Source organism: Crocodylus porosus, unplaced genomic scaffold (assembly GCF_001723895.1).
Source record: "Crocodylus porosus isolate Cpor-Errol unplaced genomic scaffold, CroPor_comp1, whole genome shotgun sequence".
NCBI lineage: Eukaryota > Metazoa > Chordata > Crocodylia > Crocodylidae > Crocodylus > Crocodylus porosus.
Genome location: NW_017728909.1, coordinates 27,656,074 through 27,683,139, shown reverse-complemented (window position 1 = coordinate 27,683,139; position 27,066 = coordinate 27,656,074). Strand labels below are relative to the sequence as shown.

Sequence of the window (27,066 nt, the reverse complement as noted above, 5' to 3'; positions counted from 1 at the left end):
AGCTAACACTGTTGGTGGCTTTGCAGTAATCTGTATTACTAAATAAACAAACTGCTGTATTCTGTAATAGTTGAATTTATTCAGGGTGTTTTGTTTCATTTTGAGACGTACATCAGTAACAAAGCCTAGACTTTTTGAAAACAAGGATTAGGGTAGGCTGAACTGTATCAAGCAGGTTGGGATTATGTTTTTTGGCAAGTTAAAGATGAGTTTTGTTGTTGTGATTACACAGGCATCCAGTAGCAATGAGGAGTGAGAGAGTAAAAGATTTCAGAATAATTAATCCATTTGAGACAGACATCCTTGATAGAGACAAATATTGAAATAGAGGCTTTAATATTTATTTTCCCTGATAGCATCATGTTAGTCTTGTCTGACATTAGCTTTAGTCCAACATTTCAGCCTCGCTGGCCAGATGAGTGGTATGACATAGGTTTGTGGCTGGTCCAATGCTTTATATAGGGCTCCATGCTGGATCACACCTATGGTCTCAGCCTCACATGCAGGCTCATGTCATTTGGCCTGCAGGGCTTGGAAATGTAGCAGTAGGGGAGCGGTGGCAGTGTTAATTGCCACCACACTCCCACTGTCAAATTTCCAGACCTGGGGGGACCCCCATAGGCCAAATCTGGCTTGTAGGCCAGAGGCAGAGCACCACTATTTCAGTCTGTTGTTGTTCTTCTTCCAGGTCTGATTTTAACTAAGCACTGAGAAACTGGGAAGCAGGGTGATAGGACCCTACAGCTCCAGAGACGATATCGCTATGCTGTTAGCACTTTGGTCAATATTATCCCACCAGCTTTTTCAGTGGCTTCACACAGATTTTGTATAATGCCAGAGAGAAGATCAGACCTTGTGGGTCCCTTAGAGATGGAGGGATAATTACTTATATTGTAGATCTCTTGTTTATGACTACAAGGAGCTCATCCATTGGAGGATCATGGGCAGACGTTGTAGTGTACTATGTCCTGAAGTCTGAAAGAAAGGTATTTGGGGTATTTGTCCACTGATGAGTGACATTAGAGAGTGGGGTTTTTTTGTCATTTGCACAACTGTCTTGTTTTAAAAAGAGGTTACATTCAAGCATCACTGTGTATAGCTTTCAGTGCCAAAAAGCCCCTTCTTAAGTACTGATGGTTCTACTGTGTGTTTAAGAATGGGTGGCAGATGCCTCTACGCCTTCTTTGTTAGTACTTGAGTACTAGCCTGGAAAGGCCAGAGTCCCAAGTAAGGCCTCTGATTGTTGCCAGCACTTCTAGGATTTTTCTGGAAGTCACCAACAATAAGTGTTAATTATTGCTAGCATAATTTCTTATTCATTTTGTGCCATGGGTATGAACAGACTTGTACAGGCAAGTGATGCTTTCTGCCAGCTCAAGGATACAAAAGACAAGAATCCCAATAAGAGTGACCACCAAAAAAGAAGAACAAATGGCGCTGACAGAAGTGACATTTGTCATGCAATCGGCCCCCTGAAAGCTCTCTACAGCTGTGCTCTGACAGAAGTGCACTGCTGCAGAGTGCTTTAGAAGTGCCCAATCATGCAACAAATTAACGTTCATGTAATGAGGGCTCATATGAAGGTGATCCAAAGCAGCCTTCTCTTAGTCCCTGTACATAATTGGGGCTGGGCTGATGCAGCCCAGCTCTCCCCTGGTGCTGTCTTCAAGATGGGAGGGGAAAGAAGGGAGGAGAGGGAGCTCTGGGTTGGGGGTTGCCCAACCTGAGCTGGGTAAGTGGGGGAGCAGTGGATTGGAGTCCCCCTTCAGCTTTGTACCCTCCGCCGGTTTAGGCTGGGCAAACCGCAGCCCGGGGTTTCCCCGTCCCATCCTGCAGATAGTGCCAGAGCTGGGGAGGGGGCTGGGGGAGAAAGGCTGTAGACCAGGGGCAGGGAAAATGCAGCCCACAGGCTAGATGTGGCCCACCAGGCCATTCTATCCAGCCCACGGGTCCCCTAAAAATTTAGAAAATTATTATTTATCTGCCCTGGGCTGCCTGTCATGCAGCCCTCAATGGCTTGCCAAAACTCAGTAAGAAGCCCTCCGCCTGAAATAATTGCCTGCCCCTGCTGTAGACAGGCAGCCTCTCTCCACTGGATCAGCTCCAAAGTGGAGCTCAATCCCCGCCCTCCCCCACCCCATGGCCAAACAGCAAATGCCTCTTGGGGCAGGTTGGGGGGTGTTCTTCTAACTCATAGCACTTTCTGGAGAACTGCACATCTGTCAGTGGTCATCGTGATAAAATTCTATGTCTATGTTCTTGTGGCAATCTTTGGAGGATAGACTTTTAAGTGGAACTTATGAAACTAATGTAGGTCTGAAGCCAGTCTCTGTCCTCATGTATGCACATAAAGCTGTCATGCACATAAAGCTCACATATGAATGAAGAATTTGACTATTGTTTTAAAGGAATAGTACACTTTTGAATAAGAAAACTCCTATTATTTTAAGGAGTATATGGCTAGGCACATATTATTTCTGTTTTGAGAGAGAAGTGATTTTTCTTGCCTCAGATATTGCATACCCAATTGCTGTGCTCTCACACCCTGAAAATCAGGCCCTTTTAACGTGTCCAGGATTAAACAACTAAACATTGCACCAAACAAAATCACTGATCATTCTTGAAACCTTTGGTTTTAATTTCTAAATAAGCATAACAAGAAACAAGTATGGTTTTATTATTTTATGATAAAAATAGTAAGGGACTCACTAAAAAAATAGCCTAAAGTATATATTAATCATTTGGTCAATTGCTTCATTCTAAAAGATTATTTTTGGAAACTAGAAATATTTAATTTTGTGTAATTTTCACCCAGCCTTCCATACCATGGATTGTACACATTTGGAACAGTGAGAAACCTTGCATACAAAGTTTCAATGGAAAATATTTTAAAAAAGCAAGATTTGAATGTAAAGTTATGTGTCATTAAGCTACTTATGTGAGTAAAATTTGCACAGGTTACATATTTATAACATTTTAATTAATTTTAACTACTATGCCACATTAATTGGTCTAAATATTGTAAAAACTATATAATGAGTTCTTTATCAGAGGCACCACCAACTTGTTGATGTGAGAAACAAAATGTCACTTTTAAACAACTGAGTGCTCATGCTAATAACTCCCTTTGTTTTCTTTTCATGCCCTCTCTGACCTTAATCCATGATTTATGAATGATTTATTTTAAATTATCAGAATATTTTTGGAAAGAACATATTCCATTTTGAAATAATTCAAATTAGTTTTTTTTCAGAAATAAATCCATATGGTATAAAATTAACTGACTAATGTTTATAAATCTTTTTAAAGTAAAGAATAATATTAAAGTTACACTTCAAACAGTAGGGAGTTTTATCTGACATTTCAGCATGAATAATTCTATGTGCCTCCCTACAAGCTGCCACTGCTGTGATCTTAGGTAACTTCACAGATGCCAGCAAATGCTGCACGTCCGCCATACCACTCAATGTCTTTGCTTTTTGTTTGATACAAAAGGGTGAGATTTTTGCTGACAATGAACTCGCGTTATTCCTCAGAATAGTCCTGTTGAAGTCTGTGGAGTCCTCTGTCTAGGGAAAGTTATTTGCATGCCTAAAAATGTTTTTTGACTCCAAAGGTAGATTCAGATGCTGACTAGTTGCCAAACATTGCATCATGTCTAGTTTGAAACATTGCAGCATGACTAATTTCAAATCATTGAAAACATTTTTTGAAACACTAGTTTAAAAACATTACCCTTACACCTATATGTCTATGTCTTTGCTGATATGCGAATACAACTTCCAGTTCATGCTAGGGACCTCTACAGTGAACACAGCACAGCACACCTGCTCCATACACATTGACCCTGGGCACAGACTAAGTCTGGCCAAGATAGAGAGTAATGGCACTTATTTATAAATCAGTGTCAGGGTTTAGAGCATACAGAGCAGTCGTGCCTTGCTTCCTGGTGGCACTCCCTAGCCTACTTGACTAAATACAGTGAGTCAAAAAGACCAAGGCAGAATCAATTCAATCTTTGCTGGTTGCTCTAAGCTGCATAGACTGAACCGATAATGAACTGGTTTTCAATTGACAAAGGCAGGTGGAGGCCTGCACAGACCCAGGCCAGAAGGAGGGGGCACTATAGCATACCTCCCAGCCTGTCCCCAAGGGGGAAAGAGTCCCCTTCCAGTGTGGGCCCCAGAGCTGGGAGTCTGGCCATAGGAGGAGCCTCATGCCTCTCCCCAGACCAGCTTGCAATCCTCGTAGCCCTGATGTGTCCAGCTGCAGGGGAGGGGGTGAGGGTAATTGCAGGGAGATTAGTGGAGGGCCCCAATGCATTCTGGGATGCTGGGGGACTGGGGCATAATTTGAGTTGAGAGAAGATTTAAGACAGAAGTTTCATAGACTGGTTTAACCTGAATCAGTTACATCTGATACTACATCCATCTCTAAGTTTATCTTAAAACGGGATCAGCCATTTTGAAGCCAGTTTATCTGTGCTGAACTTTTGGTCTGTTACAGGTTTAAACTGGTTTCTAAACAGGTTTACTGGTTTATATGTAACTTCTGTCCCTAGTCCTTATGCCTAGATAAAAACATATTTGGAAAATGTATAGCATGCAAGAACAGAAGAGCATAATATAAATATTCTTCAACCTTCCCTGTAGTAGATATGATCAACACTTAGAATAATTGTCATCCTTGTCTTTGATAGCATAACTGATAGCAGCAACAATATTGATCAAAAGGACTCAGCTTCAGCAATGCTGGGAGCACAGTTACTTACTTTGGGTGCTTCTAAAAGAGCCTCAGTGTGAAACCTAGAATAACAGATCTGTAGCTAAAGTAACGAGAGAAAGAGACAGGGAAGCCGAGGAGAAAAGAGTGCTTTGCAAACCATAACTAAAGTAGGAAGTGGGTGCTCAGCTGCACTGCTGCAACTTCTTTTAAGCCTGAGCTGCGGAGGTGCTCTTTTTAAACCCCAGAGAAGTTTGCAAGCCTTGCAGGTATTGGCGGCATTCAGTCTGTGAAATGGTTTTCAGCAAAACTGAAAAGTGTGACATATGCAAAATGTAACAGCAGGAGTTTTTAAAATGCAATGGAAGCATGAACAAGTTTAAGAATGTTTGTGAATTGCTTTAAATGATTATTAAAACCTACAGAATTATAATCAGTGAAAATGGAATGCACTGTCTTCATCCAAAAATGGCCTCAATGTATTTTCTCTGTTGTTGAAAGAACATGTCTGATAAATGTGAGAAATTGTAACTACCATCCATATACCAGCTTTCTTTTCATACCTAGCGTATCAAGAGTTTTATATATCCTCTAGTACAGTTATTCTCAACTAGAGATCTGTGAGATCCTTTGAAATGTGTCCTGGGGTACATGGAGGTAAGCACAGACTCATTCCTGCCCAGTCCCTGTGTGAAGAGGTAAGCAATATAATAAATAAATCCTTTTTTGAGATGGGGTGCTGTACATTTCCCAGACTTACGAGAGTGGTCTCATGTCTAAAAGAGATTGAGAACCACTGTTCTAGCTACATTTTCTGTTATCCTCTACAGTTTCCTCGTCTATAGTATCTGGCTCTTCTCAAGGTAGATATATTTGTAATGTATAGAATGAAAAGTCAGATGGAAAAAATTGTGGTGTGGGAAATCTTACACAAGGAGACAGTAGTGGCTGAAGCCTCTTCCCTTTTTTAACATTTTAGTTTCAGAACTTAAAATCGTTTGATCAGGTTCATAAAAGTTTCAAAAATAGGAAACATTTTTTAGAAAACTTCATAAAGTGTGAACCCCAGCTTTCTCAAATATAGCATCTCAGCAAGTTCTGCTGTGAATTTGTTGGTGCCTCTTGGGAAGTTTTCCTCATCCTCAAGTCTTCTGTTTTAGGAAAAGCAGAAGGCATTTTGTGTTTCTCAGGCAGGGGCTAGCCTTTCAGAAGAGCAAAACTTGAGTGAGGAAAGTTAAGTGAATGTTTGAATAACGGTCGCTTGGATGAATCCATTTTGAAAGAACACTTTAACTAGAAGTGTATGAAGGGAAGACAGGAAGAGGTTGAGAATGAGTCAAATATGCATAAGATTATTAAGAGAATGTGGAGGCTCCTGAAAGCAATGAAATAAAAGACCAGGCACCAACAAATTCACAGCAGAACTTGTTGAAATTCCACATTTGAGAAAGGTGGGGTTCACGCTTTATGAAGTTTTCTAAAACTTTTTTCTATTTTTGAACCTTTTATAAACCTAGGTTACACACTTGCTCTTGCTCCACTCTGTGGATGCCTGTGACTACTACTTGGGATGGCCAGCCCAGCTCTTTCTTGGTGCATAGTTAACAGAGCCATACTCCTGCTTCCTCCATACCTTAGCAGTATCATGAGTCAAAGGAGAGAGGAGAGAGAGGGGGTGCATCACATGCAAAGTTTGATGTGCAGAAGTGGTGCTGAAAACTAGTCTTTACATCCCTGTCTCAGGAACATCCTGAAAAAGGTCAGTGTCTGCTGATTTCAGCAGCTGCTGTTACAGAGGCTTCAGTTCAGGTTGGATCTGATGCATAAGTCCTACCCTGCCCTAAACTCTTTGGTGAGATAGCTAAGATCGGCCCTGTGGGAGATGCAGGAGTGAATGACATACTAAATTGGGAGGATTTGTTTTATGTGACATAAGGTGGTTTTGTTTTAAAATACCAAGAAACGGAGGGCTGGGCAATTTGGAAAGTTGTGTGTTGGGTTTTAATTGCATGTGAGTTCCTGGTGTAGCTCTCTGCTTCTACTACTGTCCAAAAAACCCTCTTTAAGATAGTATTAGCTAGATCCTCTAGCCTGTTACATTGACTTTGTGCCACACTGATCCTCTGCCAATAGTTAAAGCAGCAGAGAATTACACTAGAGGGAGCAGTCATAACAGAAACAACAGAGAAGAGAAAGACAAATTACTTTGAAGGTCCTATAACATTTGCAATTCTAGAGAGAAATTAAGAGGTCCCTTGGGGAGGAGGAGGAGTTAAAGTGATCCAAATTATGAAATAACAATGTGCTTCCATTTTCTGTCAGGCCTCAAACACTATAAAAAAGAAAGAGGGAGTAAAATAAGAATTACGCAAGATAATGAATACTCACCTAAATTCTTTAAAAAAAATCAATGTTTTTCTATGTTAGAAGGCTGCATAATAATCTCATGGGTATTTACAGTCCCTGTTTGCCTTCTAGCTAAAAATGCTGAAGCTAGAAAATACATCATTCCATTTTCCCCATCTTTCTTGTTGAAGCCAAGTGGGCGATATACGCTGGGCTGGAGAAAGTAAGGAAGGGAGAGGATGGCTTTGGAGCCCATTTGAGGAAGGGAGTGCTGGGTTCTGACCCCTGCTCCCAACACTACATACATATTTTGCAAAAAAGAGTACTTGGATAAAGTGTTGGCTGCAGACACCAGAACCCAAGACACTTCCCTGTTCCAAGGGAACGCTTTTATCACTCGGATAAAAAATTAGTATCCCTCTTGCTGCCTGCCTGACAGGCCCCATAAATTTTGCTTTCCTGGTTGCAAGAGGACTGGCTTTAACAGGATTTGTAAAATATGCCTCTAATCTAGCCTTGCCTGTATCCTGATGGGAGGTGAGAGATGGCAGATTTGAATTTTCTCAAACTCAGAGGGGCCTGAGACTCAGGATTTCCTTAAATCCAGAAAAGTGTTTCAGATTGTAAATGCCGGTCTCTAAATCAGGGCTACACTTTAGCAGGTAGGATTTCAAATGTATCTTTGTCTCCAGTGTCCTGTTGGGTGGCTTAGCTGTGTCACTCAGCAACTTGGATTTTGTGAATCCCAGTCCTAAGCATCTAACTCTTCACATTCTCTGTACAAAGAAAAATGTTTGCAAAGTGAATTAAAAATTAGGAGGGAAATGGAATGATGTATTTTACAGATGTATAATGCAGAAATAAAGGGTCTGAAATAAGGTTAAATAATGGAAATGCTATTGTGATTCAGTTGGTAAAACATACAGACTTGAACTGAGATGAATACTAGTCAATGTGGGTTTGTGAACAATAGGTTTTCTCAAATAATCTTGGTTTCATTTTTGATAAGTCTACAGCATAATTTGAGAAAAGTGACTGCACAGATATTTGCATTAGATCTGACATTTTTCAACATTATTGTCTATGATCTACCAGAAAAGATAAGTTAACTACTGAAAAAATTGTGACTGGTGCAATTTTAGATAAGAATGGGTACAAGACTATCATGCAGAAAGTTATAGATTGCTTGGTGAGCTTGGCCCATTCAAAAATATTTTTAATACATGAATATAAAGTACTGAAAAAGGAGCACCATACCTGAGAATTAAGTACCCTGTCTGGAAAGCAATGATTTTAGAAAAGAGCTAGGGATTATAGACAAACAACTCAGAAGAAGCTCCCAGTGAAGTGCTATAGCGGAAAGGTATGATGTGATCTTTGGATAGATAAACAGAGGAGTAGGAATATGATTTTACCACTGTGTATGATGTTAGTGAGACTGATGTTCATATTCTTTAAAAAAAGATATTGAAAAATTTGAGATGTAAAAAAGAGCTATAGAAATTATTTCTGGGCTGAAAAAGACACTTTAAAATAAGAGCCTGAACATATTCAATCTGTTTAATTTATCAGAAACTGTGACTTGATTACACTGTCCAAGTACCTTCATGGATGGACTGTATCGGGTACTAATGGACTCTTTAATGCAGTGGAGAAAGGCATAAGAAGAATCAGTGCCTGGAAGCTAAATTCAAAATGAATTCAAATTCAAAGTGGAAATTAGGCATAAATTTATAACAGTGAGAATGATTAATCACTAAGACAAACTATCAAATGGGTTATTTTCTGTCTCTTAATATCTTCAGATCAAAACTCATATGCCTCCTTGGGAGATGTATGTTAGCTAAAGCCCAAATTATGTTCTAGCCAAATTCTAGTTATTCAGCTTCATGCAGACTTAACTGGGTGAAATGTACTGTCCTATTCTATACAGAAAGTCAGATTAGATGATCAAATGCTTTGCTTAGGGAAGAATGAAGAACAAAAGGAAAGACAGAGGTCTGGTGCCATAACACCCTCCAACACATGGAAAGAGGAATTGCAGGCAGTGTTTTATTCTGGGCCTTCCTAGCCTGAAATGGAGCGTGCTCTGTTGCTCTGCAAAGGTTCATTTTCAGTCTTAACATGTTTTAGGTCTGGCGTGGCCAACCAGTGGTCCGTGTGGCATATGCAGCTTCTGCATATGGCACACAGCAGTTTGGGGAGGGGGCAAGAAGCAAGTCAGGGTGGGAACAGCAGATAGGGCAGGAAGCAAAATGCAGAGCAGGAGATCAAACGGAGCACAGGGCAGGAAGCAGAAAAAGCAACAAAGAGCAAGAGGATTCATGTAGGGAAGGTACAAGGCCTGCCAAAAAAGGTTGGCCCCCTTATGTATGCCTGCCAAAAAAGGTTGGCCCCCACTGTAGGTTTTTGGGGAGGGAGAATATTCAGTATAGATGAAATCTCTAGAGAAATTAGCTGCCAAGCTCTCTGTAAGACTACAGTGTACAACTGTAAATTAATTGGAGACTTACCACTTGGCTGTATTTGAATAGTTTTCATGGGAACAGCAAAAACCACATCCAGGAGGCTGAAGCAAATTTCCTGCCAAGCCCTAGAGCAGGGCAGTGGCCCTGCTTCTTGATGGAATAACTAAGATTTTTTTATCATGAGCATAACAAAATATTTCCCCCTAATTTTATTCTCAAAAGTGACCACTTTTTGCTGTAACTCTCTTTTAAAAATGTAGGTGGTAAACAGGTGTCATAGAAAATTTCAATCCAAATAATTACAGTAAAGTAATGCAAACAAGGTTGTATAATAGCAAGTATTAGACTATTTAACTATACGGGTTCTATCAGTGCTCATAGTAACTATGAGCACATCATATCTGTATCTGTGTGTTCTTACTGACTGTACCGACCAGTATTGTCTTAATGACTTCTTTATACCACCTCTCTGTCTGCATCTATGCGTTCTCTCTCTCTTATACGGTAAGCCCTCTGTGGGATGGGCCGTCTCGTTCTGTTTGCTTAATACCAAGCAGTGCTCTAGACCTGATCCATGACAAGGTGCTAGGGGCTATGATAATACAACAAAAATGTCCTTTAAAAGAGAGAGGTTTTCAAATGCCATGCATGTTTTACTGACTTATTATATGACAGTTTGTTCATATAGCTGCCAATTCTAGAAGGCTAACTCCTACCATTTTAACTTCTTGCATAGTTATTGTAGTTATTTGAGTTTATAGGTTTAAAAAGATCTATGACCCATGGGTAATTTTGAAACTCCTCTGGAATGTCTCTCTTTTCTCCCCTGCCAGCCTTTAAGCACTGCCTCAAGTTAATGGAAAGCTACAGAAATTAATGTCTCTGCATTTCTCCATACTGCACCTAAAATCTTTATATATCCCTGTCCTAACTGATACAGCTGTAGAGCTCAGCTCTAGAATGACAATCTCTTCCACACTTACCAAATGTAAAGTTCATATCTAAGAGGCCTGTATGTGGTACTGAGTTCTTCCTGAGGTTTCTTAATACCTTCTAGAGCTATAGTGCAGTGTCCGTGTCTTATCTATCACGCTTCCATTTGTCATCACCTAGCCACAACTAGTGACTGAAATACCCATAGCTAAAACAGAAACATCCCTTAACAGTTTCACTTCTAAATGGATCGCATATTCTTACTTTTGACTTCAATAGGATAAAGCTATGAGCAACTGTGATCACAAGATCCATCCATCTACGCTTCTTTTACACGTGAGAGTTTATCTTGCAAATATAATGACGTCGAATTCAAGGCTTAACCAATGACAGCTAAATTCTAATGGTTCCTGTGGCCTCCTGATGAGTGGGCAAATGGATTTCCAAAGCCTGATTATGTAGGAACCTTTTCTGCCCAGGGAATCTCTCTCACTGCATTATTAGGCAATATGCAGATTATAGTTGGAATAACTAGTATTCATCCTGGGGAATGAAGCCTATTAGTGTTTTATACCAATATTTTTTTTCCAAAGGAAAAATGTTTTACTTCCACCTCACATTGAGGAGCTTGCTGGATAAATTGCTTCTCTTCAATTTCTTGTTTCAGGCCCTAACAAAGAACTTTGTAAGCAGGTGTTTGCACCATCAGCAGCGCTGTCCCCGCCTGCACTTCCACCACCACATTCGGTAACACCGACACCAGTGCTACCCCCTCCTCCTCCAGCTTCCCACCCATCAGCCCAGGCACTGCCAGTCCCCAGTCTACCTCCTAGAAACATCAAAGCCAGCACTGAGACAACGTAAGTATTGAAATCTTTTTTTCATCTACATTGTGTTGAGGCTGAGCAGTTTGTGTGCAGTGTCAAAGATCAGTGCACTCACAGAGCAGCAAGCTCTCAGACACCTCAGGATCTGATCTCCCGGACCGAGCTGCTCTTTTTGCCAGGGTTGCTATTAAAGTGACAAAAACTCTTTATGTGGGCCCAGAAGCAGGACTAGGTCCTAGCTACTAAGGGATGTTACTCAACTGATTTTGGCCAGCCCCCCAAAATATGCAATCAGTTCCCTCCTTTCCACTCTGTAAATGGTGAGAGAAAGCACCTTCCCTCTATTCCCCCCACCCAATATTACAGAGCAGGAAAGGGCAGGTGTCTCCTTTGTAAAAAGTAACAGTGTTCAAACAGCAGCAGCTGAGATCCTCTTCCCAGCACACTTCACTGCTGACAGAGAGTCACAGGTTCACAGCACATACCAGGCTTTGCAGGAAACAGCTCTGCCAAGCTGAAGAGCTGATAGATTGTCAGAGACTTCAAACGTGAAAGCAGAACCTGGCTCCTAGCTGTAATTTTGAAGCTTCCCTTACCAACCAGCCTCCTCTTTTCACCCTCCCTGCAAATTTGGCCTGCAATTTGGATACCTGCTGTCTGCCAAAGATTTGAAGATTTGTATGTCTAAAGTGAAGAGTGACTGAAAGCAGGTTCAGTATTAAAAAATGAGAAATGTTGCCATGAGCAACATTGTGCATATCAGACATAGAGAACATATCAGACATCCAGGTTGCTTCTGCTTTGCCACTCAGCCTATTTTGTTATTCAAAATATCCTGCTCTACTTGAACTTGAGGCATAGTCTGATAGAAAGCCTCATGAACCCAAGTAGAAGTGGCTAACAAAGTATCAACATTAAACTGCATCAAGTCCGCCATCTCATGGCCAGCTGGCTAAGCTACAGTTGGTCCTACTGCCTCCATATTCCTAGAAATAAACCTTTGTCTACATTTCCGTTTGCTGCTTATGACTAAAGTTTCTCCACGTTGCCTGAGGGACCTGAAAAACTTAGCGCCAGCAGCTTCTGTTCTGTCTTCTTTCTTCACACCCTCTGTTTCATGTACACACATAACCACATGCTTATTTCCTCATTCCCTCTTGCTGCTTTTCAGATCTATATGCTTGAAAACTCCTTCCTAAAATAACTCTGTTCTCTCAGATATCTTCTGAAATTATAATTTGTCCATGAGGCCCAATCCTCCCTTAAACAGTACTAAAAATCCCTAACTAACATTTTCTTAGCTCACCAGAACTTCTGATATGCATCTATTATTGACCTAGCCACCATCAAGGCCAACTGCTGTATCTCATTCCTAACCTTCTCCCAAGGTTTCTGCCATTGGTTGTCATGTTATGTCTTAATTTAGACTTTGAACTCCTCAAGGCAAAGAACAAGTCTTATATTTATCTTTAATGTGTCATGCAAATATGCAGTGCTCCACTTCATGCATCCTGTGAGAAGGCTGCACCTGCAAGGATGATTCATGTTCCAAAAGAGCCCAAAAGAGTTTATGTATTTTGGCTATCCACCTGTCTGTCTGCTACACTACAGTTCTTATACCACATGCATTACCATGGTACCGAAGTGCTTCTGGCTTATTTATTACTGTTGTTATATTTGATATAGAGATGCTACTGTACAAAAAATATGATCATAATTGAGCATGATTATTCACTGTACTTAAAACTGTGCAGGGATCAACATACTATCCAGTCATTGTCTCAAATAACTGACACATGCAGTCAAGCACGTAGCTACGTTATGGTAAGGTATAAGTTAAGGTACAAGCATAGGGATCACTTCCTCAGTTATTGTATGTTTTTCTTTCATATTTACAGAGCTCCAGACAATGAGCAAAGCTATGATGATGTTGAATTTGGGGCAGATGGTAAGAGGAGTGCATTTTAATTAATAATAACAATGTGAGAACTAAGTACCTTGTATTTATAAGAAAAATAACTAGCATAGTTATTTATGGTGTTATTGCATTGCAATCAATATTATTGAGTAGAGGAAGTTCTACAATAATACTAACGTCTCCATTACTAATTTGACAGCCAGTTTGCATTAGAGAGCGCTTTGAATGCCTCAGTAGTTTTGTCTTAGAAAATGTTTGGCCTGATAAATTACCAGATTGTAAAATCTGTTCCATAACAAATGCTAGTCTTTCAGATTCCAAGTTAGTGTCTTCTGAAGAAACATGCAACCTTGATTAAATAAATCAAGATATTTAATCAAGATATGCCCAAAGCAAAGGACACTCTACATTTGTGCTCTACAGGAGCAGCCAGAAAGGGGACCATGACTCACTGAACATGCCTATACATGTTATTAATGCACAACAATAAACTCTGCTGCATATTGTGCCAGAGTTTATTGCTCCCAGGCACTGCATTTGAACATGCACTCATGATTGTGTAGCAGGTTGAACTGGGTCAGAGGAGCCCCAGCTGGCAGGGGATCCATGGGGTCAGCATGCCAGCCCAGTGCTTCTCAAACCCAGCTCAGCATGATGCAAAGGGGTTGGGTGGGGCACAACGGTGCTCCAGTGTAAGGCTAGCTAGCAGGCAGTCTCTGTACTGAAGCACCCTTGTGCCCCAGCCAGCCACATCAGCATTTATATGTGCATTCCTGTAGAGTAAAAAAGTCTGCCTCAGGATAGTACTTGTATTTACAAGTACTAACCCACAGTGTAGTGAATTAGTTTACTCCATCCTAATAGTTCTGCATGTGTAGACACAGAGACATTTACTGCAGAGCTAATTAGGTAACCCCACAGTAAGCATCTCGTGTAGACATTAGGGTTATGCAAAACTTTGGGTCGTGCTTCGATTCAAAGTAGTTTCGGCCTGATTCGGTGGCCGAATCTCTGAATCCAAACTGAATCAGGGAACCAATTAAAAGGTCTGAATTGATTTGAAGATCTCTGAATCTTCAGAAAAGATTTAGAGAACTTTGAATTAGTTTGAACAGTCCCCGGTGGCTGCAGCAGGGAGCTATAGCTGGACCCGGAGCTGGTAAGTAGGGGAGGGGGGCTGAAAGAGAGGGGAGGGGAACATGGGGGGGACCCCTGCCAGCCTCCGCCCACTCCTCCAGCTCCCCCATGGCTCCACCCCAGCTCCCAGCACTTGGAGGGAAAAAAAGCCCCAATTCACTGGGTGCTGCCAGGCAGGGGGGCAATCCCTGCTGGCCACTGCTGCATGGGGGGCTCTGCATGTACCCCCCAAGCCCCCCGCTCTCCCAGGCCCCCCATGGCTGCCCTGCCCAGCCCAACTCCGGCCCTTTAAAAAAAAAACAACTGAGACAAACCTTGGGACTCACCACTCCTGCAGAGGCCTCAGGGCTTCGGGGGGCTCATGGAAGAGTCCCCCATACAGCATTTACATGGGGCAGTGGGGATCACCCCCCACCAGCAGGAATGGTGAGTCTGGGGGTTTTCTCAGTTTTTTTTTCCTTAAAGGGCCAGAGCTGCAGTGAGCGGGGCAGCTACGGGGGGACTGGGAAAGCAGGGTGGGGGAGCTCATGCAGAGCTTCCCCATGCAGTGTGGGGCAGTTGAGAGCAGCGGGGATTGCCCCCCTGCCTGGCAGCACCCGATGAGTTGGCAATCACCCGATGAGTTGGCAATTTTTTTTTTTCAAAGTGCCAGGAGCTAAGGCAGGTGGGGCAGCCATTGCCAGGTGGCGAGAGCAGGCAGGGGATGGGCCTGGCCTGGGTGATTCAGAGATTCAGCAGCAGCCAAATCTGCTAAACAGATTCAGCCAAATTGATTCAGGAAAGTGATCTGAACCACCAGATCGAATCACTGTCCCCTGAATCAGCTGAATCTGAATCCGAAGTGAATACTAGTTGCTTTGCACAGGCCTGTTAGATATACCTACTGAGTCACTGTCTGCCTTCTGGGCTCTTAGGAAGGACGTATAAAGTACCAGGCACAGTGTGCATTATGTAGTGTGCTGGCCAGCTTATCTGCACAGTGTGTACAAAATTGGAATTGAATTTTCTGCCCAGTCTCTTCCCCCCACACATACCTGCACAGTGAGGGGAAGAGCTGAAACTTGGCCTTATCTCTACTCCCTCACACCTGCCTGAAAAGTAGAGGAGAAGTAACCACTGTGTATAACTTCTTGCCCTGCAGCCCATAGCACAAGCGGCTTGGACAGGAAAGTGCAGGAGTACTGTAAGCCTTGTTAGTCCCAGGAAAGTTAGTGGCAAGTTATATCTACGTAGATAATGTAATGTTACAGGCTAGGGACAGACATTCAAAAAGCCTGAGCCTGATTTGATTCAATCTTTGTAGGTTAGTCTAACCCAGCTAGGCTGAACTGGTTTGTAACTGAACAGACATCCCTTCTGGACTGAGGAATTGCAGGCTAGAAGCTGGGGGGCACTAGAGAAGCCTTCCCTTCCCTCCCATAATGCTGAGCTGGGGTGGGGGCATGGTCAGGGTCCAGCAGGATGCTCTGATTAGGAAGGGTTCCCTCCCTGCCCCCACCTTGCTGCTTCTGACCAGCAGCAGAGTCAGCAGGGAGTTACATAACTTTTACTTATTACAGCAGGGAGTTACACAGGGAGTAGCACGGTGTTTATCAGCCTATCAAGAAAACAAAAGCCTCTCTCATTAGTTCAAGCTCTTTTGGCTCCAAAAAACTCTAAACAAACACTGTCCTGTCTCTTACACAGACACCTCTCAGCATAGCTAGCATTACCTAACATACTCAGCATTAGTTAGCTGGCTACAGTCTCTGCTGTGGGAGAGGGGAATCTCTGCTTGAGCGGTGGAGGGGGGAGGAGGGAGGAGAGGGGCGGGTAGGCAGACACTGCTGTACCTGCAGTCTCTGCCAGAGGTCCATCCAGGGAGCACAGCAGTGGAGCCAGCTCTGCTGTGGAGAGACAGCACAGCCCCACCCAAGGTGGCAAAGGAGCTGGGATGGTGCAGGACTCTGGTTTAAATTAAACCAGGAAAGGGTCTGGGACAGACATTGCATAAACCAGTTTGACCCAAATCAGTTAAGTCTGATACTATATTCAACCAGGTTTATCTCAAACCAGTTTCAGCCATTTTCAAACTGATTTATGTGCACCGAGCTTCTGTTCTGTTACAGGTTTAAACCAGTTTCTGATCATTTAAATCAGTTTATATGTAATGTCTGTCCCTAACCATAATGTCTTTAACTATCTGCCTTATCTATAAGTATATAAGCTTTGAAAATCATTATAAGGGAAAAGTACATAGTCTTTAAAAATTGTTAATAGGGATGTTCTGGGTTTTGAAAAATATTATGTAATTGACATTGTGGCAGATGATGGGAAAGTACTTAGACCAGACACTTGTAGAAGTTTATTGTGTACACTACTGAGAAGCTCTGTTTATCTCAAAGACTTTGCATTCTTCTCCCCACTGAACAGCTAGGATTTGTTATATTGCTATATTTAATGCTGCTGTCATTATAGCTGTACATGTGCCTAAATAGCTAACATCAGGATGAGAAATTTTTCCTATCAAAGAAATTAACAGTTTGTTTACACTTTTGGTCATTCAGGTCATGGAAATCCAGATGGGGTAAGTGTTATCCTTCATACTATACTGAGAACATATTCTTTTTAATACATCACTGTATTAGAAAAGCTTATTGCAGAATAACTTCAGTGTATTGCTAGCAAATCATGGAACCTCTTTCTGTAGAGGACAGCAATAAAAGTGGGTGAACCGAGAACAGAACTGGAAGTAATTATTAAAACTGGCCAGAAACCAAAAAATTCATAAAAGCTTCCATTTCCATTTTCCACTGACATTTCATTTCAGTGAAATTTTCCAGGGATATTGGCTGTATTTTAGAAAGGTACTAAATCATGTGTTGTCCCATTGACTTTAAGTACCTGGCTGAATAAGGGCCCAGGTAGCTTGCTGAAGGTTTCCAGTAAATAGAACTGATCTGAGTCCCATTTTAGTCCTTAAAATAGCTTTGCACTCCTCAATTCCCCACTGATGTATTGATTTCTTAACTTGGCGGTCTCTTTCATGCAGCCCCATCTGAGATGCAGTGTTTCCAGAACTAAAGTTAGAACAGAGAGATTCAATTCAGAACAATGAATATGTTTACTATGGGGCCCTTCCTAGATGGGAAGGATTCTGAGTTTGATTTTTTTATGGTCATAGTCATTACAAAAGAAGATGGGTTTGAACAATTTAGTAATATTAATTCAAAAGGGTTACATGAATCTGCAAATGGCTGCTTAAATTAGCTGTAAACCAGCTGTCAAATACAACTGGTATGTCTATTTCTCTATGCAATTCCAGAATCTTTGGGCTGTTGAAGACTAAAGCACTATCATTTTTTCTTACAGGATCAAGAAAGCGATGGAGAGACATATGAAGACGTAGATGACATGAGGTAGCCAATCTAACGTATGCAACTATAAGCAATTGTGTCTTTGTTACAAAGGGAAGAAACAGATTCCTAAAAAATATGCTTCATCCGTCTGCACTGCCATCCCTGCTGTGATCTATCTTGCTCATTTTCCCTAATGAAAGCATGTCAAATAGTTAACAGGCTTGCTCCTCATCTATGTCTGATAAAGTTGGAGGTTTGTCTGAAAATTAAGTCATGTTATTGCTACAAGTTTGAAGAAGCCTCACTTGCTGCACGGAATTATTGCCTGAAAAGAAAAAAAAAAACCCAACCTGTGTACCAGCTGAATACTTTTGTTAGTGTTGTTTTCTAAGTGAATTTATTTAGAGCTCATGAGAGCTACTGGATTGACAGTTCTCAGGGTATCATCTTCATACCTGCAGAGCAGATCTGTAGTTTCTGACCCAGTACGCTGTCATCTATGAAAGCTCATGCCTCTCTGAAATTGAAATCAGGAGACCAGTAAAAAAGTCCGAATTGATTCAAAACCTCCAAATTGATATGGAAGAGATTAGGAAGCAATTCAGAGATTCGGGCAGTCTCTAGTAAGTCGGGGGCGGGAGGGAGCGGGGCTGGAGGAGAGCGAAGAGGACCATAGGGAGACCCCCACCAGGCCCCATCCCCTGCCTGCTGCCTCAGCCCCTGTGAGTGCCCTCTGACCCCCACCCACTTTTCCAGCCCCATCAATGGCTGTCCCGCCCTGTCCCAGCATCCTGGTGCTTTAAAAAAAAGTCCCACATTCACCAGATACTGAAGCACCCACTAGGGCCTCTGGGGGCTCATGGCAGAGTCCCCTCCACAAAGTGCAGTGCAGTGGGGGGCAGTGGGGATCACACACCATCCCCTCCCACCCTGCCTGGTGGGAGCTGGTGAGCATGGGAGTTTGGGGGGTGGGGTTTAAGTGCCAGGATGCTGGGGCCAGGCAGGGCAGCCATTGACAGGGCTGGGAGAGCAGGTCCACGATGGGGCCTGATCGATTCAGAAATTCAGCCGATTCGGTGGTGGCCAACTGTCGAAATCAGATTCAGCCAAATTGATTTGGGACAGTGATTCAAATTACTGAATCGAATCACTGTCCCCCAAATCAGCCAAATCTGAATCTGAAGCGAATACTAGCCACTTCACACAGGCCTAGTACACACATCTTCAGACAAGATAGCTCTGGGGCTGCTGACATTTTAGACAGTATTTGATGATATCTCCAGCAAAGCCAGCTAAATTATCACTGTATCCTGCGCAGATGCACTTCAGGAAAAGGTTCTCTATATACTCTGTCCTATATCTAGTATGCCCTTGCGAGGCTAGCCTCAATAAAGTTTAGAACTGTTTCCATGATCACATTAGAAGTGGGATGACCTTGGATGAGAATGTGCTAATGAGCTCCACTGAGCTCCCTTTGATTCAGCATATGGGTTGCAGAGTAAGTTGGACTATCATGGCTACAACGTCACTCTTACACTACATGGAAGACACAAAAATCCACCACTTACAATGGAAAATCCACAACCTAATATCACCCTAAGAAATTCTTGACTGGAGACTGATGCCATTTGACTTCAGAGTAAAATCTGAGATAAATTACCCTTTGGTTTTTACACTGTATTTTCATTTTCAGAACCTCATCAAAAGAACAGGAGAAGAAGAAAGAGAAGGAAGAAAAGAAAAGATTGGAGCAGGAGAAAAAAGAGCAAAGGGAAAAAGAAAAGAAAGAGCAAGAGATCAGAAAGAGATTTAAAGTAAGGAATATGCCTAGCAGGCTATGTAAATGCACAAGTCATTATTTAGCCTTGTGTAATTTAAACACACACTGTAAACAATACCATTATATTTTAGCTTGGATTTTTCAGAGGATTGGTTCCAAATCCCTTTCCCACACCATTGCTTTCCTGCTGTCAGAAAATAAGTATTAACATGCCACATACTTTTAGGCTAAAAATTATTCTCACAGGGGGGTTGTACATGACACGGGGATTTAATTCTCCCTAAGCAAAGTAAACCCCCATGTCATATACACCTGTGTCAGAGTCTGATCCTTACCTGCTTCTCCAGCAGCAGGAAGGCGAGAGCAAGCTGCTGGCGGGCTGAGCAGTCCCTGAGCTGTGGGGGAGTGGGAGCTGGTGCTTCCCTCCACAGAAGCAGCACCCCCCTACGCCTGCCCCAAGGCAGCACCTGCCTGCAGACACCTAGTTTGAGCAAGCCCGGGAGGCACCACAGCCACGGAGGGAAGCACCAGGCCCCCAAGCAGCTCAGGCAGGTAGGCTCCGGGGGGCGGGGGCAGGCTTACTGCTTTTTTGCTTTTTTTTTTCCTTCTGTGGAGCCTGCCTTCCTGAGCTGCTGCTGGGCTGCCTGCAGGGGCTGCCTGCATGGCCCCTGAGCTACACAGGGCCTCCCTCCGTGGTGTAGGGTTTAGAAACTTAAACTCCTTGGAGGTGTTTTACTTTGCAGCCCCCCAAAATCATTTGCTGGGTCCAAAGTCATTTAAGGCACATTATGCCACCAAAAGTGCTACAGTGGCTGGAATTAACACACAATATGCTGCTGAATGTGCAAACAGCAATGTCATTAAAACAGCGCAAAAGGCATTTAACCTGCTTTAAACCTGCTTTAAAGTGTCATCTACAAATGCCCTAAGTCAGGGCAGGCAACCACCAGCACAGATGCCAAAGTTTGACACACAAAGACATTTTGCTTGACATGTGTACCTTGGAGTAGATGGCAGGGAAGGGGCTGGGGCGGAGCGTGCACTGCCACAGTAAGGACTGGGCCCCTTGCAGGTCCCCCTGCTGTCTGTCCCTGGTATGCCAATATCTTCTAAGTCAAAGTTGCAGTTGTTTTTGGCACAGCTTAAAAACACTACCGACCCCTGCTCTAAGTGCTATTATATTGAAATGTGATGTTATCCCTAAAGGCAAACACAATAAATTATTGTTTCTCTACACCAGGTGTGGGCAAAATACAGCCCATGGATTGAATCTAGCCTGCTGAGGGATTCTGTGTAGCCCACAGTAAGTCTCTTGGTCCCAGCCAGCCCAGGTGCAGAGGGTAGCCTGGGCCAGGATGCCCAACAGCACTAGACATGCCTGCCAAGCTAGAGGAGGCAGCTGGTGGTTTCTGAGCCAGAGTCCCAGCACCAAGGCAGCCCTCCCCACCTGCCTGCCCCAGTGATCAGAGGGAGCATCAAAGCCCAACATAGACTGCAGGGTGGGACCCCATGCTAGGCATCTCAGGACAGGAGCCCGACAAGAACTGGCTGCATTTGAGGAACTGTTGCTCCCAATTGCCACTACTATGTGGCACCTCCAGCACAGCCCCCATTGTGTGGCTCTCACTCAGCACTTGCTGCCCAATGTGCCACGGGCAGCCCTGCCGGGCCCACAGTCTCCATCTCTGTGGCCCAGGTCATCCATGGCTCCCCACTTTGGCAGTGGCTCTACTGCCTCCCAAGCCCACTGTCAAGCTCCTGCTTCCACTCAATCTAATGCTGCTCCCCACCTGTCCACATCCCCAGCCAGGGCCCAGAGCAGAGCCCAGGAATGGAACAGGTGTGTGGGCCAGGGCTGGGATCCCTGGCTAAGTGGCTGATGGGACTGAGTGTCAGGAGCTGAAGGGCCCCAAAGCGAGCAGAATACAAGGGGTTCCCACCAGCCCTGCAGTCCTGGCAGGGGCTCAGCTCTTTCTGTGAATGCTCTAACTCCTGGCGCTGTGCAGAACCAAGTCCTAGCCCAGCCTGAATGGCAGACCTAAGAAGGCATCATTTGCAGCCCTGGGTGCAACTGGAAGGAGCTGGAGATGGCAACAAAGGGTTGAGTGGAAGTGGGAAGTTGGCAGTAGGTCAGGGCTTGGGAGGTGGCAGAGCCACCACCAAGGTGGGGAGCCTGAGCTGTGGGGAGGGAGAGCATGGGCTAGGCAGGGCTGTGTGAAGCACATTAGGTGGCAAGTGTGGGGCAGGGGCCATGCTGGAGATGCTGCACGGTAGGAGTGATCGGGAGCAGCAGCTCTACAACTGCAGCTGGTCACTTGTGGGCTCCTGTCCCACGATCCCGGGATGTCCATGGAGATCAGCCGGGACCCACACTGGCAGGCTGCCCAGCTAAGCGGGTGGGATGGGGCCCCTTAGGGAGTTTTGGTGAGTTGTTGGGGGGCGCATTCTGACCTGGCCCACAGCAGCTCACCAAAACTCTCTTTATATCCCACAGGTCCAAATAATTGCCTCCTCCTACTCTACAGGGATAGCTTCTCTTTCTTTGTTCATCCTGGACTGACCCATACAGCAACAAATCTTTCCACAATTGAATCTCACTTCACTTCTTTCATAACGCCTTCAAATGTTTGCAGGTTTTAAGATCACAAGGGATAGTTAAGCCACGTCTGTATAACACAAACCATAGAATTTCACCCAGTGATTCCTGAATTCAAATACAAATACTTCCATTATTATTGTTTGCTTTGGTACAGCAATCAGCATGACTTCTGCAGTTACATGTGTTTGATTTCTCCTGTTACTTTTTCTATGCAGCTACAAGGACCCATCCAAGTTATTCACCAGGCACAAGCTTGCACAGACTACAAGGGAGGAAAGAATGAACTGACTGTCAAACAGGGTGATCAAATTGAAATCATCCGCATTACGGACAACCCTGAAGGAAAGTGGCTAGGCAGGACAAAAGGATCTTGTAAGTTCACACTCTCCAATTTACACTTTACTCTTGATTGTTTTCTCTGTTAAATATTGACCTCGTGAGTTTACCAGATTACATGGAATACTAGATTTAATGAGATTTAAACCATGCCCAGAGTTTGAATTACACTTCGACTCTTTGTGGGACTCTGTGGTGGTGGCAGTCGGAAGCCGGAAGGAGCCACCACTGCTGCCACTGCCTGAGCTGCTTAAAAAAGCACGGGGTGGGCTCTCATCTCTTATGAGATGATAGGAGTCTCTGATAGGAGGGCTTGCCTCCCTCACTGAGCCCCTCTGTATTTCAAACCCTAGATATGGACAAGAATATTCAGTGTCAGTTGCCACATCTCCTTCTGTTGTGCTTATGTGTCATGTGGGGCTCTGTTCACAGAGTGAAGTTAGGGATACTAGTATTAGTTACAGGCAATAAACAGATTCTTAGTGAAGCTATGCCACTTTACACTCCTAGAGGATCTGGTTCAATGTGTCAGCCTTGGTAGCAGCTGTGGATTTTGCAGAACTTCCCCAGAGTCAATACTTTTTCTGCACATCTTTAAAAAGAAAAGAAAAGATTGTAGACAATCTAAAATCAGAGAATAAAGGCCTGTATTTTTTCCTCTTGCTCATGCCAGAACATATCAGGACAAAAATTGTATCAGTAAAGTTACACAGACATAACATGGGTGTAAGTGAAAGGGGAAACAGGCCTCAAAATTGTCTACTGCTTTGAGTTAAAGATTTCTGCGTTCTCACTGATTATTAACATCAAAGTCTGTTTTCACAATATCTTTTCTTTTGCTGCCCTTCTTCATATCCTCATCTCTTCATAACCATGAACTACAGCCACATCATCACCTAACATAAATGGGAATAGCTGAGGATGTCTTCTAATACGTATAGAAAAAGATAATAATCTGTGAAAAAACATAAGAACTGCCCTGCTTGGTCAGACTAAGGGTCCATGTAGACCAAGGGTGGGCAAAATGATGGATCTGGCCATCAGCTGGATTCCATTTCCCAGCAGCCCTGGCCTACATCTCTGTGACCAGTTTCCATGGAGATCCCATGGCCTAGGGACACACATTACACACAAACTGGTTAAAGTGATCAGAAACTGGTTTTAAACCTGTAATAGAACAGATTTTTAGTGCACATAAACCAGTTTGAAAATGGCTGAAACTGGTTTGAGATAAACCTGGTTGAATGTAGTATCAGATTTCACTGATTTGAGTCAAACCAGTGTATGCAGGCCACTTGCTTGTTTAAAATAAATCAGACTACCCCAGCATCCCAGCATGTTCTCTGGGCTGGGCGGGGGCCCTCTGCTGCCTGGCTGGAGCTCCAGTAGGGACTGCAGGCTGCTCAGCCTCCTCCCCCTCACCACTCCCTGCTAAACAGGAATTCCCCCCTCCCCTCTACCTTGTGGAGGAATGTCTGTGTATTAGCTAGCAGACCACGTGCTGACTATGGTCTGTGCTTAGTCAGCAGGTAGACTCAACAGGCAGAATCAACAGGTAGCTGGTAATGTCCCTCTGTTGTTTTCTTAATAGGGTGATAAACACCGTTATCAATTCCCTGCTGGGCTAATAAGAGCGTCCTGTCAGACTCTGGCCACCACCCCATCAGCTCAGTATTGTGCAAGGCCAGGGAGGGCTGCTCTAGCACCACCACTGCCCCCGCACCCCCCGGCTTCTAGCCTAAGCCACTGCAGGCATGTGCCTCTATTTCTGGGATCTGTTTGGTTACAAACCAGTTCAGCCTAGGCAGGTTAGACTAACCTGCAAAGATTGAATCAATTCAGGCTCAGGCTTTTTGAATGTCTGTCCCTAGCCATGGAAGTTGTGGCATAGCCATGACAGCTTAGGGCAAGGGTTTCCACAGAGACCAGCCTCAGCAGCGCTGGCACGGTGCATGGCTGGGCAGGGAACTGTTACAAAGCCAGGGCTGGGATTTTGCAGTGGTGACAGCATGGTATGAAGCCAGAGCAGAGCTGCCATTCCCTGAGCTGGGGCAAGCAGACAGTGGATCACAGCTCTGCCTCAGTTCTGGACCATGCTGTCAGCACCACAAGATCCTGGCCCCAGAGCAGCTCCCCACTCTTGCCAGCATTGCTGGGGCTGGTCTCCATGGAAACCCGCTGTCACAGCTCCACTGTTCCTGGGGTCTCCATGGAAACTGGCCTCAGTGACACAGGCAGGGGGTGCTGGAAACAAATCTGCAGCAGGTCCGATCTGGCCTGTAGGCTGGACTTTGCCTCCCCCTGTTGTAGCCCAATATCCTTAAGGCCTGGTTTAAATGGTTATCTCACATTTTTTGTGAAAATCATGGAATTAAATGATTTTCATGAAAAATGTGATTTGCAATGAAATGTCATGATATGGCCACTCAAGTAACCATTATCATAGCATTTCATTGCAACAAGGTGGCTGTTACTGGGTGGGGAAAGCGTTCTCCAGCCAGCAGCAAAAGCCTAGCAGCCCAGGGGAGTGGGAAAGGGGTTATAAAAGACATAGGAGGAGGAGAGAGCTTGGAGATGAGTAGGGGAAGGGCTATTTGCTCCTCCGGGCATGAAAATTGGAGTGTAGCGGGTTGGGGATGCCGGTGGGGGGGACAGGGCCTGAGGGCTGAGGGAGAGAACATGCATGTGAAGGAGCAAACAGCCTCTTCCCTACCCAGAACCAGGGCCATCTGTTTCTTCCAGTGAGGTGTGGGGGTCATGGGCTTTTCAGCAGCAATCAGAAGCCTTGGGAGCAAGGCTTCTGCTGCTGCAGTTAAACCTGGACCCAAATCTGACCCCTCAGCCAATCAGAGGATGTGGGGGAGTGCTATGATCTGGGCATGTCACCCAACCGTCATTGGGTGACAATATTAGTGGGTTAGACAACAATTTAAACCAGGCCCTAAATATCCTGTCTTTGACAGTGGCAATTAGTGCTTCAGAGCAGGGGTGTTCAATCTCTCACCCACAGGCCAAATCCAGCCTATGGAGCCATGGCATCTGGCCTGCAGGGCTCCCTACAAATCAGGAAATTTGGTAGGGAACCAGTGGCAATTAATGCTGCCACCCTTCCTACACTGCCAAATTCCCAGGCCCTGTTCCACTGGATTGGGGCTTGGCCACGCCCCTTCCCCCTACACAGCTGGATCAAGGCCAGGCTCCCCCTGCCCCCTTCCATGCAGCCAAATCAGGCCCTGCCACACCTGCCCCATGCACTGGATTACGCTTACCAGCGGGATCTGGCCTGCAGATGGACTGGGCATCGTCCATCCAGCCTGCAGTGAAAAAAGATAGGGCACCACTGCTTTAGAGGAAGGGTGTAAGAAAAAGGTCACATGCAGAGTAACCCATTTCCTGTCATACCCTCCTAGTCACAAGCAGTCATAGTATTAGGGATGTCCTGAACACAAAGTTGTATCATTTAAGTATGCATTTACAGAAGCACACTAGTAGTCTCAATGATTTAATACGCTTGATCTTGTGCTTAAATATTTTCCTAGGACCTAAACAGTCCTAGGAAATACTGGATCTGAAATACAGACTTTAAAAGAACATATAATTTTAAAACAATCTTTTCTATACAAGGTTTAACAGACATAAAATAAAATCTCTCTATATAGGAATATGGTTCTTGTGCAGTTATAACAAGCTAATGAATTGATCTTATTCTGGCCTGTCATAAAATGATTTTTACTTCAGCAAAAGCAGAAGTCGTCCTGGGCTTCCTTCAGATGAAGTTTAAGGTACAACTAAATGTTTCAGTCTGTTTCGCATTGCTGTTCCAGTCTGAATCTTATCTACCTAATGAACATTGCACAAACTAATAATGGAGGGGAAAGTTTGGAAATGAGAACAAAAAATAATAAAGCAAGGTTAATTATGTTTCCTCATAAGCAAAAATCACATTGTTTATCATTTTATTTCAAGTTTCCCTCTTCTGCTTTTCTGTCCATTTAATTTTCATGTGGCATTCCATGCAGGCCTGAGGAAAAACACACCAAAAATTGGGCAATAGCAGAAGGAAGTATTTTATGTTCTCATTGCTAAGTGCTTTTCTTATTTTCACACACATTTTGCATAATAAACCTGTCCAATATTTTTACAAGCTAACAGGTGCAGTGTTTAAATCCATCATATTATTATTATTATAGAGAACCCTGGCAAATTGTATAAGTTAAAATCAAAGGAAGTCATAATGACAGAAGGTGCAATCCTGAGCTGAGCTGGGCTACTTTAAACCTCACCTTTAGCAGTTCATCCTTGCAGCAGGCAGATTACCCAGTGTACCTCCAGGCTAAGTACAGACTCTTGGGGGCATAAAACTGACTCAAAATGGTTGGGGGGGCTAGCTGGGGGGTTGGGGCTGGGTTCCAGCAGACTGGAGGGAATCCAGGGTCTACCAGAGGATGGAGGGAGGTACAACCTGTGGCTGGGGTAGGGAGAGTAAGTGTGGTCCATGCATGGGGGGCCAGCCACAGCCTATGAGGGGTAGGGGGGCAGGCGCGACTCATGGGTGGGGTAGAGTGGGGCAGGCATGAGCCATGGGTGGAGTAGGGTGGGTCAGGTGCAACTCACATGGGGTGGGGGCACAGCCTGTAGGTCGAGTGGAGTTCCCGCCCACCC

At 44.0% G+C, this 27,066-nt stretch overlaps 1 protein-coding gene across 4 annotated transcripts in view; it reads left to right on the top strand.

Annotated features, from left to right (window-relative positions):
- Positions 1-27,066, top strand: part of FYB (FYN binding protein) — an 88,946-nt gene that overhangs the window by 31,379 nt on the left and 30,501 nt on the right. For all 4 annotated transcript variants that reach the window (XM_019531989.1, XM_019531987.1, XM_019531988.1 and 1 more), the window contains exons 3-8: positions 11,137-11,329; positions 13,195-13,244; positions 16,898-16,917; positions 17,703-17,749; positions 19,383-19,503; positions 22,284-22,440. In XM_019531989.1, the coding sequence (XP_019387534.1) occupies positions 11,137-11,329; positions 13,195-13,244; positions 16,898-16,917; positions 17,703-17,749; positions 19,383-19,503; positions 22,284-22,440 (588 nt within the window). The remainder of the gene's footprint in view (positions 1-11,136; positions 11,330-13,194; positions 13,245-16,897; positions 16,918-17,702; positions 17,750-19,382; positions 19,504-22,283; positions 22,441-27,066) is intronic.